Below are 18,531 nucleotides of genomic sequence, written 5' to 3' on the forward strand. Positions count from 1 at the left end.
TGACAATTAGGCTTTAGAATCAGACTTCCCAAATTTGAATTCAAGTTTCAGTGCTTATTCATTGTGTGACTGTGTATCTGTAAAATGAGGATAAAAGAAAAAGCTACCTTCCCTATGTAATTGTTCCTATTATATATGTAGAACAAATAATTAATGTCTAATGACTTAATGCCTATTATATATGTAGAACAAATAATTCTAACATGTAGTATTATAATTGTTTTAATTTTTAAACATTTTAATTATGACAATTCTGACATGGAAGACTTTTTCTAGTGTTATTTAACTAATTTTTAAAATAATTATCACTGCTGAATTTTATCAAATTCCTTAGCATCTCATTAGCTAGTAGTTCATTTATTGCATTTTAATATGATGAGTTATATGATAATGTCTAATGTTAGAAAAGCTTTAAATAACTGAAATGAATGTCACTTTGTCATGTTGCTCTCTATATTTTTTTATATGCCATAGTTTTTTTTAGTTATTTTGTTAGTTTACGTGTCTATATAATTTGGGGATTACATTTTTACTCCACATGTGCACTTTCTTCAGTTACCCTCCAATGAACCTCCCTTGCCAATGCCCTACTCACTATATACCCTCTGTTCTCCCTGGTAACCAGAATATTATTCACTAAGTCTAAGAATTGCTTTTGCTGTGCTTTGCCAGTATAAGGCTTTTGGTTATTTATATTCCACAGATAAGTGAAGCCATCCAATAGCTCTCACTTTCTGACTTAAGCATTGATGGATTTTATCTACTAACAATGTATTTTGCCTATTTCTTTATTATTAATAAATTGTTTTGGTTATAATTATGTGTACTTTTGCAGATAATTGCTAGATATGTAAATGGTTTGATGAAGTTGAAAAGAAACCAGGAAAATTTATTTTTGTATTCTTAGGTACAGTTTCAGTAGCCTTGCAAAATACATGATTGCTGAAAGATTAGAAAGAACTTACCTTTGGAACAATTGTAGTCTGGAGCTTTTGGAGTTACAGCTTTTTGTCAGCTTTCTCTGTTTAAAGTTTCCAAACATAACTACACATTGGAATCACCTAGAGTAAAATTACTGGTACCCGCATCCCTTCAGCAGGGATCCTTTTTAATTAGCCTGGCCATGGGATAATTTTTAAATTGTCAAAATGGCTATAATGTGAAGCTAAAGCTCAGAGCCTCTGCATTTCATTCATTTCACTCAGAATATTAGTTTAATTTTGGTTTTTTCTTTTCACAAATAACTTTTAGTGATTTCTTTTAAAAAAATATTTATTTATGCATACAGAACTGGGTATAGGCCAGAGGTGCAGGGGCAGTGAGAGGAGAGAGTGGGAAGCAGAACAGGCAGAGCCATGAAGTACACTGCTGAGGGGAGCAGTGGGTGAGACAAGAGAGGTCTGCTGTGCCATGTGGGTCAACTCGGGGCCAAGGATTGAACTCACACTGAAGCACCTGCAGCTAGCTTGCAGTGCTACCGTTGCCCACCAGGTAGGGACCACTTTTAGTGATTTTTTTATCTACCCAGAAAGTTACCTTTTCCTCCAGGCTTTCAAACCAATTGCAAAGTACTACAGCATAATTATTTTATTTCATTTGTGTTGTGATTATTTCACTTTTTTTTAATTTATTTATGCATACAGAACTGGGGTACAGGTCAGAGGTGCAGGGGCAGTGAGAGGATTCACCAGAGACAGTGGGGCATAGAACAGGTCAACTGATAAAGTACACTGCCCAGGGAAGGAGCGAGCGGGTCAGGAGAGGTCTGCCGCGCCATGTGGATCATCTACGGGCAAGCATTGAAATCATGCTAAAGTGGCTTAAGCTTCTTAGGGCTGTGCTTTAACCCTCTGCGCCACTGGGGGGGGGGGGGGCCTATTTCACTTTTTTTAGTTTCTAATTTGTGCTTACTTCATCCAACATTATTTGTTGTTGTTGTTATTAGGTAAATAGTAGCATGTCTATTTAGTGACTCCTTAAGAGGAACAATTGTTGAATTTACTCATTAAATGCATTATTTTTCTGATTTTACATTCCATAATTACTCCTTTATACTTTATAGTTTCCCTTTCTGACCTTCCTTAGGCTAAATTTGTTTATCTGCTTCTAACTTCTTGAGCTATTTCATTTTTTTGTTTGTTTGTTTTATTTAATTTACTTCTCTTCATCCTTTTTTTAAAGTAATATAAGTGTTTCTGGCAATTAGATTTTCAACTAAGGAATATCTGTGTATAGTATTTATTAATATGTTACTTTTGTTTTTATTTGTATATGGTCTGTAGTTACTGTTTGATTTCCTATTTAATGTAAAGTTTGATTTCCTATTTAATGTAAAGTTGTTTGCTATAGGACTTTTTGGGTGTGATTTTTTCTTCATTTTCCAAGGAGAAGGGGTTATTTTTATAATCATGTCTAATTTTATTGTCACAAATTGCTTCTGAATTAGTTGGACAATCCTCCTAAAGTACATTGATCTTAATTGATCTTAACCTGCTTCGCCTTAACTTGCAGACTTGATCTTAATTGAACATATATAACACCTAGCACTTTAAAAAAGGAAAAGCAACTGATTTGAGTATAATAAACAGAAAAGAAGTGGCAACAGCTTCCCTTCCTTCTTAGGCAACTGATTACTAAAGTGAGATTATTTTCTTGGCAGGGATGTGCTTTGGACTCAAAGCACAAAAATACTGGTGTGTTCCCCAAGTCCACTTTATCCAAAAGTCAGGAAACTATCCACAAAAGACTAAACAGTAAACATTTTAGACTTTATATATTGGGATACTAATATTGCATGGGACATACTTATGATTGAAAAGTTCTCATTGTTTGCTAGAAAATCACATTTAACTGGGCATATTATATTTTATTTGCTGACTGACAACCCTGTTTGTGGGCTGTGTGAGTACCTGTGATAATTGTAGTGGGAAAACAATCATAGGAAATACATAAACAGATAAGTGTGCCTCTGTGTCAACTGAATATTTTGTATAAAAATAGGGAGCGAGAGTCACAGTTGTTCACCTCTGCATTAAACCAGTAGTTTACAGCATTTAATGTGTATCACATGGCACAGAGAGCTGCTCAAACACCAGTGCTAGGCCCTGTCCCAAGAGTTTATGATTCAGTAAACTCTGAATCAAACTTCTCAGAGAAGAAACCCACTATCTGCATTTCACTCTAGGCCTGCTGGTCCATGAAACACACCTTGAGGGCCATTGCTTTAGAAAAAATGTCTATTATCTTCCTATTGCTAAAATGCTCCCACAGGATCATGGGTTTTCTTTTTTTGTTTGTTTGTTTTTAAGATTAATTTATTTATGCATACAGAATTGGGGTACAGGCCAGAGGTACAATGAGAGGGGCAATGAGAGGATTCACCAGAGACAGAGAAGGGAGCAGAACAGGCAGATCGATGAAGCACACTTCATCGACAAGCGAAGTCTGCCGCAAGACAGGCGAGGTCTGCCGCACCATGTGGGCCACCTCTGGGGCTGGGGATTGAACCGGCACTGAAGCAGCTGTGGCTAGCTTGTAGTGCTATGCCCTAACCTGCTGCGCCACCAGAAAGGGCCGGATCAATGGTTTTCATCAATCTGAAGAGACAGAAATAATTTAATGTTGAAATCTAAATATTCTTATGGCCAGATCTTCCTGACCAGCAGGGCTTCCTGAACACAAATGGTACCTTTGGACTAATACCAAAAAATCACTCCCTCTTGGGCTAGCATTAGAAAAACAGGTACCACTTGCTTTGAGGGCCATCGCCCTCACCAGGCAGATGCAGCTGCTCCCGGTTAAGCCTCTGTGTAGTGCACAAACCACTGGGCCGACCTGATGATCATAAAATGTTAGGTGCCATTTAGTCATCAAAACTATACATTCTAACCTTAAACTAATCAGTCAGCTTTAACTTCTTTGCTTTTAGTGAAAAAGATAGTAATGATTTTTTTTTCTTCTGGGGTTTGATAGACTTTGCCTAGCTTATTGAGAAATACTTATGTGAAGTATATCATTGTGATGCAAAACAATCATTTTAAGGAAAATCTCAGATAAGTTGACACCTGCACTCTCATCCCCAAGTGGAAAAAAATCACCAGACTTTTAAGAACTCTTTGTAGTTGTTATGCTCAGTGTCAATATAGTAAATTATCTGGACTATTTGGTTCTTTCTAGTTGACTGAGGGTTTCTTTAGAGGATAACATATCAGGGGTATTTTGTGAACATTCCATGACCCTTCAAAGGGGTAACTTTCCTCTAGGAATGCTGGAGAGTTAGAAATATTTCTCTCCCTACATGTGTATGCACTGTTAACCACATCTATGAGTTATATGGGTTCCCCATATTCTTATTCAACCCCCTCATCTAATGCCCAAAAACTCAGGGAGGAAGTTCTCATGAATAATTTTGATTCCCTGTCAGGTACTAAATCTTTGGAACATAGCAGGTAAGTTTTTTGTTTTTTGTTTTTGGCTCTTAAGTAGGTAAAGGACATTTGTTTCTCCCATCAAATAAAAATAATTTTTGTCCTTTTTATTTTCTCTCATTTGGACTTAGAACTGAGCAGTCAATCTAGAATCTGTTAGAATTGCTGCATTTCTTCCTGAAGATACACTTTTTTCCCACGTTTAAGTTCCTGTGACAGATTTTACTCAAGCCTTGTGTTGATTTTAAAAGCTTTTAAAATATAAACATAGGACACTAGCTAAAAAGACATGAGCTTGTTACCATTTCTCTCTAGGTTATTCTTTTTTTTTTTTTCTGCCCCTTTGCTTTTTGGTGTTTCAAGATATTCAACAATGGGCAGACATTACTTCCATAATTAAGAGAACAAAGACAATTTGTAATTAGAAAAAAAAAAGTCCTATTTTTTTTCTCTGATGTTTCCTCTCTGGTTCAAGTTCTACTCGTTGAGAGTTTACACGGAAAGTAAATTCTCTCTTTTACATGGCAAAACTATTAACATTTAATGGGGGGTATTTCATATTCCCAGAGTCTTCCACCTAAAACTTTACTTAGAGGTTTATTATTTGGTTCATAGATCGTTCACCTTCTTGTTTGTCTCTAAACATAGTTGGTGAAAATTTGATTTAAAATAGAGGTCTGAAAACTAGACACATTATTCAGGTGAAAATTGATCTACACCAGAGTATCTCTTGGTTCATATACAGCAACACCACATGGAAGTTACTTAAAATCCTCTTCCTCACTCCTTTGCAACTATTTTTATACATGTAACAAGCACATGACATAGCTATATCACCTGTGCTTTTCATGTTCTCCCTCCCCAAGTAGGATCTAGACCATGGACCTAAAGAACAGCAGCATAGTGACCGAGTTTGTCCTCGTGGGCTTTGAGCAGAATTCCCCGTCCACTCGGGCACTGCTCTTTGTCCTCTTCCTTGGCCTCTATAGCCTGGCCATGGCCATGAATGGTCTCATCATCTTCATCACCTGGACAGATGCAAGGCTCAGCAGCCCCATGTATTTCTTCCTTGGCCACCTGTCCTTCCTGGATGTCTGCTTCATCACCACCACCATCCCCCAGATGCTGAAACACCTGGTTGTTAAGAACCATGTTGTCTCCTTTGCCTCTTGCCTGACCCAGATGTACCTGGTTTTTGGTGTGGGAGTGGCAGAGTGCATCCTCTTGGCTTTCATGGCCTATGACCGTTATGTTGCCATCTGCTACCCACTCAACTACGCCCAGATCATGAGCCGCCAGGTGTGTGTGAGGCTGGTGAGTACCGCCTGGTTTTTTGGGATGATCAATGGCATATTGCTTGATTATATGACATTCCGTGGGCCATTCTGTAGAGACAACCACATAGGGAACTTCTTCTGTGAAGCCCCCATAGTGATCACCCTCTCTTGTGGAGACCCCCAGTTTAGCCTGAGGGTAATCTTTGCCGATGCGATCATGGTGCTGCTAAGCCCCATGGTGCTCATCGTCATCTCCTATGCACGCATCCTGGCCTCCATCCTTGGGAGAGCCTCCTCCTCTGGTCGGGGGAAGACTTTCTCTACCTGTGCCTCCCATCTGACTGTGGTCATCTTCTTCTACACCTCGGCCATGTTCTCCTACATGAACCCTCGCAGCACACATGGACCTGACAAAGACAAGCCCTTCTCCCTCCTCTATACCATCATCACCCCTATGTGCAACCCTATCATCTACAGTTTTCGAAACAAGGAAATGAAGGGGGCAATGGTGCGGGCTCTTGGGAGGACTAGCTCCTGAAAAGGAGCTCCCTCCTCGGCCATGACAGTTGGATAACTCCAAGAAAAGAGCATTCATAGCTTCTCTTCTACTTACCAGAGAACTGGAACTTCCTGCTGATAGCTTAAGTTCATCATTGTTTTCACTTGGACCCTCCTCAGGAGAACTTGAAACTTATTGAGATTTTTCTGAGATAAATATGTAGGTGTACTGAACTCCATTTCTTTTTATTTGTATAGTTCTTTTCCATGCTATTTCATTTGCAGTCTGAGTTTTATGTAACTATTTATGAATAAACTTTTTTCTTTTCAATTTAACATGTTAGTCTTTCTTGTATTACACACATTTCTTACATTTGCCCTCACCCATTCCACTTTTATATGAGAAAAAGTAAAAAGAAGAACAAGGGAATTAGGAAAAAAAATTGTCATTAAGATAATCAGAGAAAAGAAGAAAAGGGAAAATTAAAGATTCTCAGTCAGTACTCCCCCTTCTTTGCTGTCACTGCCCAGTGAAAGAAGAGACTTTGTTGTGACATTATATTGCCACTGCATTCCACTTATATTTAAACTTGTGTATGTTAGAGAAGAGAGAAGCCAAAGTGTCCTTCACCAAAGTCCTCTGATTCAGTTAAATAACATAACTGATATCTCTTTCCATTCCAAAGAGTAAGTACCAAGCTTCTCATACTGTCACTCAGGAGACAGAAGCTGATAAAACAAACATTGGGTTATCAGCAAAAATGATTAAAGCTATTTGAAGCAATTTGGTTAAGGATTATATATACATTCTGACCCAAACTGGTTATGTTACAGGGAAGCCCAAAGTGGACTGGGCTGTCTGTCTGTGGGGCCTCACCCACACGCTCACAATTCGGTTATACTGCAGGTACACACAAAAGGGTCAATAATGGGTTTATTTACCAAAGGGAAAAGGAAAAGGAAACAACCCAGGGAAAGAGAGTGGGATACAAAGTAACTGGAATACCTTAAGGCTAGGCTGACTAAACACGACGAGTCATGCGGTCAGGAGAGCTGCTTCCCAAGCAAGAGAGTGAAAGATAAAATAATGCCCTATTTATCCCCCAAATGTCACAGAATTCCTGCTAACTCCGCCCTTGTGTCCTTGCAGTTCTCTCCCTGGTACTGCTGGGATTTATAGTTTCCAATCACTGGAGTAGGGGATAGTGTCCAAAAAGCTGGAGTAGGAGGTGGAGTCCATAAGACTCTGCAGAGTTCCCCTTAAATGCTAAAACAGCATGAGCAAATATTCGTTGCACACTAAACGCCCCACTCAAAAGTGCCCCTGACTACCATATTCATTTAAAAAAAATTGATACTAATCTATGCATACAAGAGGTGAGGAATGGGATTGGGGAGGGCGTTAAGAGGATTCACCAGAGACAGAGTGGAGAGCAAAACAGGCAGACTGACTGAAATACATTGCTGAGAGGAGCAGCAGGTAAGATAGGATAGGTCTGCTCTACCACGTGGGTCTCCTCCCTGGTCAGGGATCGAACTCGGGCTGCAATGGCTATCCACTCATGTGGATAGTTTCATAGTGATATACTTTAACCCAATGCACCATTGAGGAGGGCCCCCTGGCTATATGCCACATACAGAGGCAGAAATGGTCAGAAAACCACTTTGTCAGCCCACTTCAGCGTAATTTGCTCTGAATAGGAGATATAGGTGAATTTCCTTATCTAAATACCAGATAGTAGAATCCTGAAAGACTAGCTAGAAGACTTCTTGGCTTGCTTTGAGGTGTAGAAGGTAAAAAGCTTGACTAGTTCTAAAACAGGCTACCTGGGTGAATTTCCATAACTAAAGGCCAGACAGTAGGAAGTTTGAGTAATTCTTTTAGAAGCTGAATAGAAGGCTAGGTGAGATAGTGGAATGATAAGATTTGGGTTTTCCTCCATGGGCAGTGAGAGACTGCAGAAACAGCCCTCTTGCTTTTATTGATCAACCAGTTGTCAAGTCACTTTTGACTTCAGAGGAATTTCTCACCCTGGTGCAGGGCTTGCTTGTCAGGGCAGGCAGGCCTTATGCGGCTGAGGCAATCCAATTGTAAGCTGAAAGTTGTTCAGAATACTTTGATATTATGATTATACAAAAAAGGGAAGTCATAACATAAATTAGCGTGGAAAGTCTGATTTTTCAGAGCAATTCCCCTCCATCCATACCGTGTCTGACGACAGAGGTTGCATAGCTTATGTCACTGTATAGCTTAGTGGAGACTTGGCCAGTAGCACTAGGCTTAGCCTATCAGGACCGGGGCTTATATGCACATTCCTAGGCCAAGGGTCTCTGTAGATTCCGGGAGGAGTCAGGTGGGAAGAGTCAATTTGAATGTACCCTGATCCTGAAGGCCACCTGGCCTCCCTCTTTGCCCCAACCTTTCTAGTGATCTTGGCGTTTTGCTCCCCTTGGCATCATCTCTGTGGTGCCAAAGATACCATGTGATTACATCGCAGGAATGAGGTTAGGGTAAGTCACACCCAAAGGGTGTTCTGGCTCAAAAACACCCTTTACTCCCTCCCCCTTTTTTTTCCTTTCTCTCAGTGTGGTCCCTTCTAGACTGCACTTGTCCCTCCCAGGGCAGTTTTAGTCCCTCCCAGAACATTTATGGTCCCTCCCAAAGCATTTTTTGGTCCCTCCAAGCGCATTATTTTTTTGTCTCTCCTAGGGCATTTGTATTTGTCCCTCCCAGTGCATAGCTTGTCAAATTTGTCCCTCCCAGAATGTATTTTGGTGTATTTGTCCTTCCCAGGGCGTATTTTGGCATATTTGTCCTTCCTAGGGCACACTTGAGTCTTAAGCCATTTTTTTTTTCCTCTAGTCTCTACTTTTCTCTCCCTCCACACCTAATGGGTAACTCTTCAGCCAAGGCAGGTGACTTAAACCCCCTCCAATGCACCCTCCGTCATTGGGATACTTTGGGCCTTAAACGAGATGGCCTCAAGAAGAAAAAACTTGTTCGTCTCTGCAATGTGGTATGGCCCCAATATAAGTTAGATAACAATCACTGGTGGCCAGAAGGAGGAACACTTGATTACTTAGTCCTTAAGAATTTAGGAAAGTTTTATTATATATAATTTATTTTTACATATTTTTGTCCTTTTTTCCATCTCAGTTGCAATCCCATCACCAAATCACTCATGTGCCCTCACCATAGTCCAGTGCATTTCCCTTCCCGCATTATTTTTGATCCCATTCCCTGCTCCACCCCCACAAAATGTCTCTGGTATATAGCTGCTTATCATTATTATTTTCTTGCCTGTTCCATTATATTAGAATCTAGGAACGCTTTTATATTGCACTGGCAAGTGCTCTGAGACCCTTTATCTTCAGGTTTTTTTTATTTCCTCTCCCGCCCATGGCTTCTTAAACTTTGTAGTCCTTCCTATATGCTAGTGGCAAGAACAGGCACTCCCAGTCAGTCACCCCTGTCCCCAGCGTCCAAAACCAATTCCTCCCTTTCCTATGGATGAGGAAGGAGGTAATTCTTTCCCTTCTACCCCAGTACCTGACTTGACCCCGCCATATCCTACTCAAACAAGAAGGATCCAAAACTCCCCTGTTCAGGAGACAATAACAACAAAGAGGATAGTGGCGAATGGACTGACTCTCCATATGGGAAGGATCCTCCCTTGGGATCCCCAGGACCGGAAGATATGGTCAAGGTCTATTTGCCTTTTCCACTTTCAGAGCTCTCAAACATAGAAAAATGGCTCAGCTCTTTCCTAGATGACCCCATACACTATCCTTCCTTCATCAATCCTTTGATCTGATGTGGCAGGACATTAATATCATCTTAGTGGCCGCCCTCCCTTCAGAGGTCAGAGGGCAGATTTTTCAGACAGCCAAAGAACACGCAGATCACCAAAATGCCCTTAATCAGGATCATCTGGCAGGGGGTGAGGCTGTCCCAGATTAGGACTTAAACTGGGAATACCAAAGAGATAGTGCAGGTAGACTTAGGAGAAACATATATGTCTCCCATCTTAATGCCACAGCTCAAAAAACCATGAATTATGACAAACTCAAGGAAATTTCTCAGGGAGCTGATGAAAACCCAATGGTCTTCCTAGGTCACCTCATCCATTGCCTATGAAAATATACCCACCTTGATCCCAAACAACCCGCGGGCCAAGACATATTAGCATCCCACTTTATCACACAATCTCACCCAGACATCAGGAGAAAAATTATCAAGGCAGAAATGGGACCTCAAACCCCCATCAAAGAGTTATTAGACACAGCATGTAAGGATTTCAATACTTGGGACGAGTCAAGGGCTCAGCAGCAGGTTGCTCTAGTGATGGCTGTGGTCAGGACCTCTCAGAGACAAAGAAAATTCCACAGAGGGGCGTGCTTTAGATGTGGTGATACCAGCCACTGAGCAATCGTTGTCCCCACCTACTTAACCACCCTCCCCGGGGCCCTGTCCTCAGTGTGGCCAACTGGGACATTGGAAATCTCAGTGTCCCAAACATGTCCTACTTATAGAAAACTCTCAGGTAACCCTGGGAGGTGGCAGACATTTTCAGCCTCAGCTCTCCTTAGAGCTTTAGAAACAATGGCCGAACTGCAGGAGGCACCCTTACATTCCTGTACTCAGGAGGTAGAAAGGGCTTAGCGACCCTAGCCTGACCTCAGGTTCTCTCCTCTGGAGGATGCAGGATGCCTGTACATAGATGGCTCAGTCTGCAGGGACCCACCTCAAGACGCTTGTGCTGTCGCCACAATAGACAAGGTCATAGAGGCAAGCCCCTGGTAGTGTAAAAGGGTGGTCCCTAGGAAAAGGGGAAGTTCCAGGTTCCCTGCCCTGACACAAGCAATGCAACGTCCATCCTCTGACAGATTCCAGGTGGATCGGGATAAGCTCTGAAAAATCAGACTGTCCACTGCTAACTTATGTTATGACCTCCCTTTTTTGCATAAACATAATATCAAAATATTCTGAGCAACATTCAGTTTACAACTGGATTGTCTTAGCCACACAGTCGGCTGCCTGGTTCAGGCAAGCTGCCCCAGGAGGAGAAATTTCTCTGTCTCCTGAGACAAAAGGCAAGCCCCAGGAGAAATAAGACCCCAGGACATAAAAAACTCCTGGGAAGCTTCCTTGGTTTCTTTGAATAAAAAATAAACTTCAGATAAGGCTCCCAGGGCATAAGGACTCATGGACAAATTTTAACCTTGACTACACAGGTGTCGTTTGATATACAACTGTATGACTTTCTCTTAATTTACTCCTTTTTAAAACAAACACTAACTGCTCTCTGCTAGCCTCAAATTACCCATTAGCTCTTCCTTAGACAATCACTGATAATACTGCTAACGCAATTTACTACTATCCCAAGACCCTTAACAACCTTTTGCTAACAAGCTCACCCTTTTCCAGACCCTCTTCCTTTGATAATAACTAGACGGCTGTATATATGATAACTGTCACAAAAATGTATCATTTAGCATACCATAAATTGTAAACAGAAGAATGCCCCAGGAGGAGCATGTCCTTGAGAATGTTTTATGGAGATATCTCATTAACTTACCCTATGCATTATTACAATTAACTACTTGCTACACAGTATAAAGACCTGCTGAAGGAAAAGCAGGAAGATTTGCACTCTATCCTGACTCTCGTGTCTTCCTCGCATCCGTTCCCCTCTCCCCCTTTTGGAATATCGGCTCAGACGCCTTCCCATCTTAGGGTCCTGCCTGTGCTGCCTCGAGACACTCCAAAGGTTGGAGCTGGTCTCCGACACTGCCCCACCCAGAAGGAGGGTGGAACTGAGCAGAGAAAAAGAAGAGAAAGAAGCCAGATGGAGAAGGAGACCTAAGGAAGCCACATGGAGCAGCAAACATGTGATGAAGAAACCGGGCTTGTTTCCTGACACTGGACTGGTTAAGGCAGATGTGGGTGAGATATGGGTAGGGAGGTGACTATGGCAGTGTTTATATTGATTTTGATTTTGCTCTTTAACTCCCAGATTTGTCTAGCCATTTCTGACCCTTTTCCATGGGTCCTGGCCAGAAGGTGCTTTAGTCTTATGGCAGGCTTTCAGGCCTTGCTTTGGGCCAATCCCTTTTGGGTGGACTTTTGCCCACGAGGGGATGGGTAACTTCAGGTGTTTTATTTAGAAGTTGTATTCTTTGTGTTCCATATTTATATTTACTGTATTAAAGTCCCTTTTCATTGAAGTTTTATATGTTTTGTCTTGTTGCGGCAGATGGTAGAACCCACTTAGAGCAGGCAGGTTTTGGGGCTTCAGGGGTGTCCTGGAACAGATTTGGTGTCCTATAACAGTAGGAGGAACGACAAATCAGCAAGCTGAATTAATTGCCTTAACAAGGGCTGTCTACTGTCTGAGGGCAAATGGGCCAACATCATCACAGATTCAAAATATGCCTACTCCATCACAGACCACCATGGTCAAATCTGGGAGAATCGGGGTTTCCTGACCACTAAAGGCACCCCAGTTATTAATGCTCCTCTTATTTATCAGTTAAAGACCCTCCAATTGCCACTGTTAGAGTCCAAGAAATGCCGAGACACAGAACCAATGCAAAAGACAAGTACAAGCCTTTATTGCTAGCCCAGGCTAGGGTCCGATCCTCAGAGTGTACTGACACAGTGGTCTCGCCCAGACGGGATGGACCCCGAGCCTCTGAACAGAGGGTCTTATATAGCGAAAATTGCGGGCTGGGAAATTTCCAAAGTATGTAGTCCATTAGGATAAGTCACTCTGGGATCCTCCTTCATGCAGGTGGTAATTGCAAGTAATGTCCTGCTGGCTGCTTTTGATAACATCCAGTTAGCTTTCAGGCAATGTCCTGCTGGTGCCTGGGCGTCTGACAACACCCTGTTAAGTTTTCAACCACAAGCAACATTCCAATATTTTAACACCACAGTCAGTTGCTATTATTCACACTCCTGGCTATGGTCATGGACATGCCTGATGGGCACTGGGAAATGATATGGCAGACCAGACAGCCAGGAAGCAGCCCTGACCACAGGCTCAACGACCCCTAAGGTCCTCCTCATGCTTCCAGGCACAGATAAAACACCCCACTACACCCTGGGGGAGGAGAAGGCATACAAACAGGCAAGGTTTGAGAAAAAGAAGAGGTAGATAGAGGCTCCCCCCCCCCCCCACCCCACCCCCGTCCAAAAAAAGACTCAGCCACAGTATGCCATCATCTCTTAACAAACATTCTTCCTCGATTTGGCCTCCCAAGATCTTTACAATCAGATAGTGGGCCTGCCTTTATCTCTAATGTCACTCAACAAATTACTAAGGACTTAAGCATAGTATGGAGACTACATGTCCCTTATAGACCCCGGTCCTCTGGCAAAGTAGAACACATAAATGGGATTTTAAAGACACAATTTACTAGGCTGGTCCTGGAACTCCATACAGATTAGGTACACAACCTTCCAGTGGCACTAATGAGGATGTGCACAGCCCCCCAGAAGGGCATGGCCCTGTCCCCCTTTGAATTAATGTAGAGGAGACCATTCCTGCAATCTCCCATTCCAATTGATCTGGGACCCCCTTGCCTCGATACTTCCTCTCCCACAGCTCTGACAGACTGCTTAGAGAACATGCTGATCAGTATACTCCACAGATAATACAAGGCGGGAGGAAGGGCTTCCAGGTAGGGGAGGAGTACAAGTTAAATCACTACACCGGAACCACTTAAACCAAAATGGACTGGATCACACGTAGTGATCCTACCCACACCATCAGCTATCATGGTGGCGGGAAGATCAGAATGGATTCATAACTCTCGAGTTTCTCCTACAGTGCCACCTCATGCATGGTCAGTCACATCCACCGGACCTACAATGCTTCATTTCCCCCGACACATACCACTGTTGGACCCAACTCCCTGATTAACTGGACTGGTACCCAACACCTCCCATCAGGTTGGATTACATTGGCTTATCTTTGCTCCCCCATAGATCAAACAGACCCAGCTCAGGGCTGGTGGAACAAAATGTGGCAAAGCTATGTGAGTTGGCCAAGAACATTAGAGAATCCAGCACTAGAAGAGACACCTTTTGGGGATGGCTGAAACAACCTTTCCCACCATGGCTAGACCCTTTACTAGGCCCTGATATCAGTCATAGCCTTCTTTACTATGGCCCCATGCATGGTTCAGTTTTTAATGGCACGGTTGCAGGCCCTAACCAAGGTCACAGTAAATCAGCTCCTGTTATACCCCCACGGTTTCCTATATCCCTTTACAGGAAGTCCACAACTGTCCCTAAGTCACACAGGAAGTAGCCATAGAGAAACCACGCCCCTTTTCCTAATAACTAAAGAAAAAGTGGGAGTGACCAAGTGCGGAGATTTACTAACGGGACGAGTGAAGGCAGTAATAAGTTGGGCCCTGCATTCAAGGGTGATAGGAGGTAATAAAATGAGCCTTGCATCCAAGGGTAATAAATTAACTGGGCCTAGCATCAGGGAGATACTGGTGGGATGAATTGGGCTTCATATCGGGGGCACAGCAATGAGTCACCCCTTTGGAATCTGAACCTAGAATCTATATAAGAGACCTTTCTCCCCTATAGCACTGGCAGTAGCTGCGGACCCCACTCTAGGGGCTCTGTCTCAGCTGCTGCCGGAAGCAATAAATTTTGCCTTTCTGCCTCCTGTCTTCCTTTCTTGCGGCCGGTCACAGAAGTCAGGACAAAACACTTCTCATTGTATTGATGGGATTTGTAGTTCCAGTATCTGGAGTGGGGGCAGAGTCCATGAAACCTGTATCTGTTACAACTACCCAAAGCTCTTAATCTTTTGAGTCCAAAATGGCAAATCTATAGAAATCAGAGGCCACTGAGAAGTACTCCTTTTCAAGGAGAGAAAAACAAGACACCACTGTGATCAAGAGGACAGTAAGCATAGAACCTAGGGATTTCCATTAGCAAAGTGGGATGGAAGCAAAGTAAGCATGAACAAAAATCGAGGCAAAGGGGCATGAAGTGGCAGAAGCAATGTCAGTTGAAGGGGAGGGAGAAGGCCTGAGGGGACCCCTGCAGCAGCCAAGGCCATGAGCTGTTCCTGCAAACTGATGCCACCCCTAGGCCACTCAGAGGACCAACAAAGAGGCATTCTCTATGATAAAATCTTTTATCTCCTAAATCTTGCCTTTCTCACACACAAATTATCTACTGTTGCCCAAAAAATAATGCCCACAGAAATGATGCCCACGAAAATGAGTTATTTTGTGTTAGGCAGAAGACAGAGTCTGATGGTCTTGGAAACTCCACAATACTGGACATGAACTGAGGCCAAACTCACCCAATCATTATAAGTTATCAGTACAAATTTGCATTTTATCCAATGGTGAAGCGAGGCAAGATCGCCTACCCACACTCTGATAGAGACCATGCCAGTCTCTTAGTTTAGACGAAAAGTTCTACCTACTTTAGACGAAAGTTTTTACCATTAGCAAAACCCTTAGGCTAACAGCTCTCTAGGCTAAAGGGTTGAAGGGGTCACAGGCAATAGGAAGGTTACAAGGTCATGTGTTCCACATGGAACACCACATGGAAAGGACCCAACCCCTTAATGATGCTGGGTTAAAAATGCTGAAATAAGCCTCCATCCTGTTTCTCGGGGAGCAGCCCACAGACCCACCTGAAGTTAACTCATTCATGTTCAGTGGCACAGTGTTTATAGTCTTATTTGTTACTGTTACAGAAAAGGGTGAGAGGAACCCTGGGAACCCAAATCTACCACATCAACATACTCTAGTGCATAAGACCTTCTACAGAAAATAACTTTAAATACAATTATTGTGCTATAAAAAGAGAGAGAGAGAAGAAAAAGAGAAATAATATCATTTTCAAATCAAGCACCCAAAGTTACCCATCCCCTGATGGGTAAATATCCAGTCAAACATGGTTGCCCCAAAGCAAGATCACTGAGGCCTGAAAGGTGCCACAAGCCTAAGGCACCTTCTGGTGGGGACCCCTGGGAAAGGGGCAGAAGGGGCCAGGCGAGTCTGGTACAAAAGAGCAAAGTCAAAATGAAGATAAAGGTCGACCTCCCCTCGGGTCTCTTACCCACATCTCTGTGTCTTTCAAGTGTGTGGGAGGTGTTTCCCCAGGTCCCCGGCATAAAGCTAAGGCCCAGAAGCAAGTGCAGCTTCTTCACATGTCTCCTTCCTTCCTTTTTCTTCTGTCCTCTCTGTTTCTTCTGTGCTTCTTCATGCTTAGCTTCCTCCTCTGCTGCATTGGTTGGGACAGGGAGCCTGGGACTTTTCCATCTATGGATATCACACTGCTACAATACCCACAGGATTTCTATTCTCATAGTGTAACTGGGTGGTCCCTAGGAAAAGGGGAAGTTCCAGGTTCCCTGCCCCACCCAGAGGTAGGGTGGTGGTGAGAAGGACTTCTGAGGAGGAAGGAAGCAGGATGAAGAGCCAGAAGGCCACCTGAGGAAGCCACATGGAGTAAAGGGAGACATGTGAAGAAACCATGTTTATTTCCTGGCCCTGGACCAGGAAACAGATGTGGGTGAGAGACCCATGGGGAGGTTCTCTATGGCAGTGCTTATATTGATTTTGATTTTGCTCTTTTCCTCCCAGACTTGTCTGGCCATTTCTGACCCTTTTCCATGGGTCCCAGCCAGAAGGTGCTTTAGCCTTGTGGCAGGCTTTCAGGTCTTGCTTTGGACCAATCTCTTTTGGGGTTGACTTTTGCCCATGAGGGGATGGGAAACTTCAGGTGTTTGATTTAGAAATTATATTCTTTGTCTTCCATATTGTGTACTCACTATATTAAAGTTCCTTTTTATATAAAGTCTTATATGTTTTGTCTTGATGTGGCAGATGGCAAGTTTAGGGGTTCAGTGGTGCTCCTCTCCCAGCCCTATAACAATAGAACTTAAGAACCCAGAAGCCTAATGCTTTGTTTCTGCCATGTGCTTCCCTCAATGTACCCTCCATTTCTAGAAAAAGAAAAACTAAAGCATGGTGACTGACATAAGCAGCCTGGGGGGTCTTCAAAACAACCCTTTGCTCAGTTCTTGATATTCAACTTAGTGACAGGAATCTTGTAAGATGTTAACCATGAAGAAGGATAGATCTGGTGGGGGTCCCATGACTATTGACCCTTTACTTTCCTTGGTATGCAACCATACAATTCACTTCTTGGCATGAAGCCACGTCGTATGTGACCAAGTACAGCTCAATGCAAACCCCCCAGAACCTTTTAGAAACTAGAAGTGTACATAAGCTCCTGACTTCCTACAAGGTACCCACTGAAGTTAGGCTTTTTGTTCCCATGGATACTGAGAGGAAGGGGTACTATCTTCCTTGATGGTTAGGGAGTAAAGGGATTGCTCCTAGGTCCTAGAGCAAGGTAATGCCTGGGTCTTAAAAGTAGCATGAGATTTTTATATACATTTACATACATTCCAAAGGGGCAGAGAAAAAAACTTGCAGCTACAAGTTTTTTCAAGTCTTTTAAAAAGAGGAGGTGGTCAGGGGCCTATAGGCAAAAAGCCAGCTGAAGTTTAATCAGGAGGAAAGGGGAGTATTGGAGCCTTCTTCATCACCACGTAAAAGAAAAGAAGTGTTGATCCTTCTTAAAATCTTAGTTTTTCTTTGGAAACTCCTGTTTGAAAGAGTCTTTGAAAGTAAAAAGTGGACAGAAATAGAAAGGAAAAGAGAGGAATCAGTGCTTTTTAAAAATATTTTCTGAGAAATAATTTCTTAGCTTTACATTTGCCCAGCACAACTGTACACTGAGATACAAACAAGTCAGCTCCAGCTTTTAAGTTCAAATCTAAGGATAGACTGCTGGACACTTGGAGAAGACAGGACCATGCCTAAGAAAATTTAATGGTCAACTATACCCAGAGCTGATAAAAGCCCAGAAGAAGCCAAGAAACCTAGAGGGAGAAAGGTAGTCCCCATCCTATCCCAGTGCAGGTGAATGAGGTAGGACTGCAAGCCCTGGAGGGGGGTGGGAATTCCTTGAATCTGTTCAGTTTTTCCACCTGTGAGCCAATTCCCCTTATCAGGCGGCAGCACCTGCAAAACACCGCATGTACTGCCATCCCCTACCCCTAACGGCAGAGCTGGTTGGCACCTAGGCAGCTCTGGCCTGACTTTCACCCAGCCCCAACCAGCTGTCTGAGCTGATAAGACTACACCCAGGCTCACAGAACCTGGAGTGACTTAGAAACTGCTACCCAGAAGTATATACCAGTGCCCTGGGAGAGTTTGCACCGTGCTCCTTAAGAAAAAACTGAATGAGAAGCACCTGCACCCCATGTAAG

General features: G+C 42.9%; 1 protein-coding gene across 1 annotated transcript; it reads left to right on the top strand.

Moving 5' to 3' along the window:
- The first annotated feature begins 5,306 nt into the window (after positions 1–5,306).
- Positions 5,307–6,242, top strand: LOC101624062 (olfactory receptor 10AD1). Its single transcript, XM_004693118.1, has one exon. It carries the CDS (start codon positions 5,307–5,309, stop codon positions 6,240–6,242), a length of 936 nt encoding a protein of 311 aa, XP_004693175.1.
- Positions 6,243–18,531: the final 12,289 nt, after the last annotated feature.

This window comes from Condylura cristata, unplaced genomic scaffold, assembly GCF_000260355.1.
Source record: "Condylura cristata isolate star-nosed mole 26May11 unplaced genomic scaffold, ConCri1.0 scaffold00036, whole genome shotgun sequence".
Taxonomy (NCBI): Eukaryota; Metazoa; Chordata; class Mammalia; order Eulipotyphla; family Talpidae; genus Condylura; species Condylura cristata.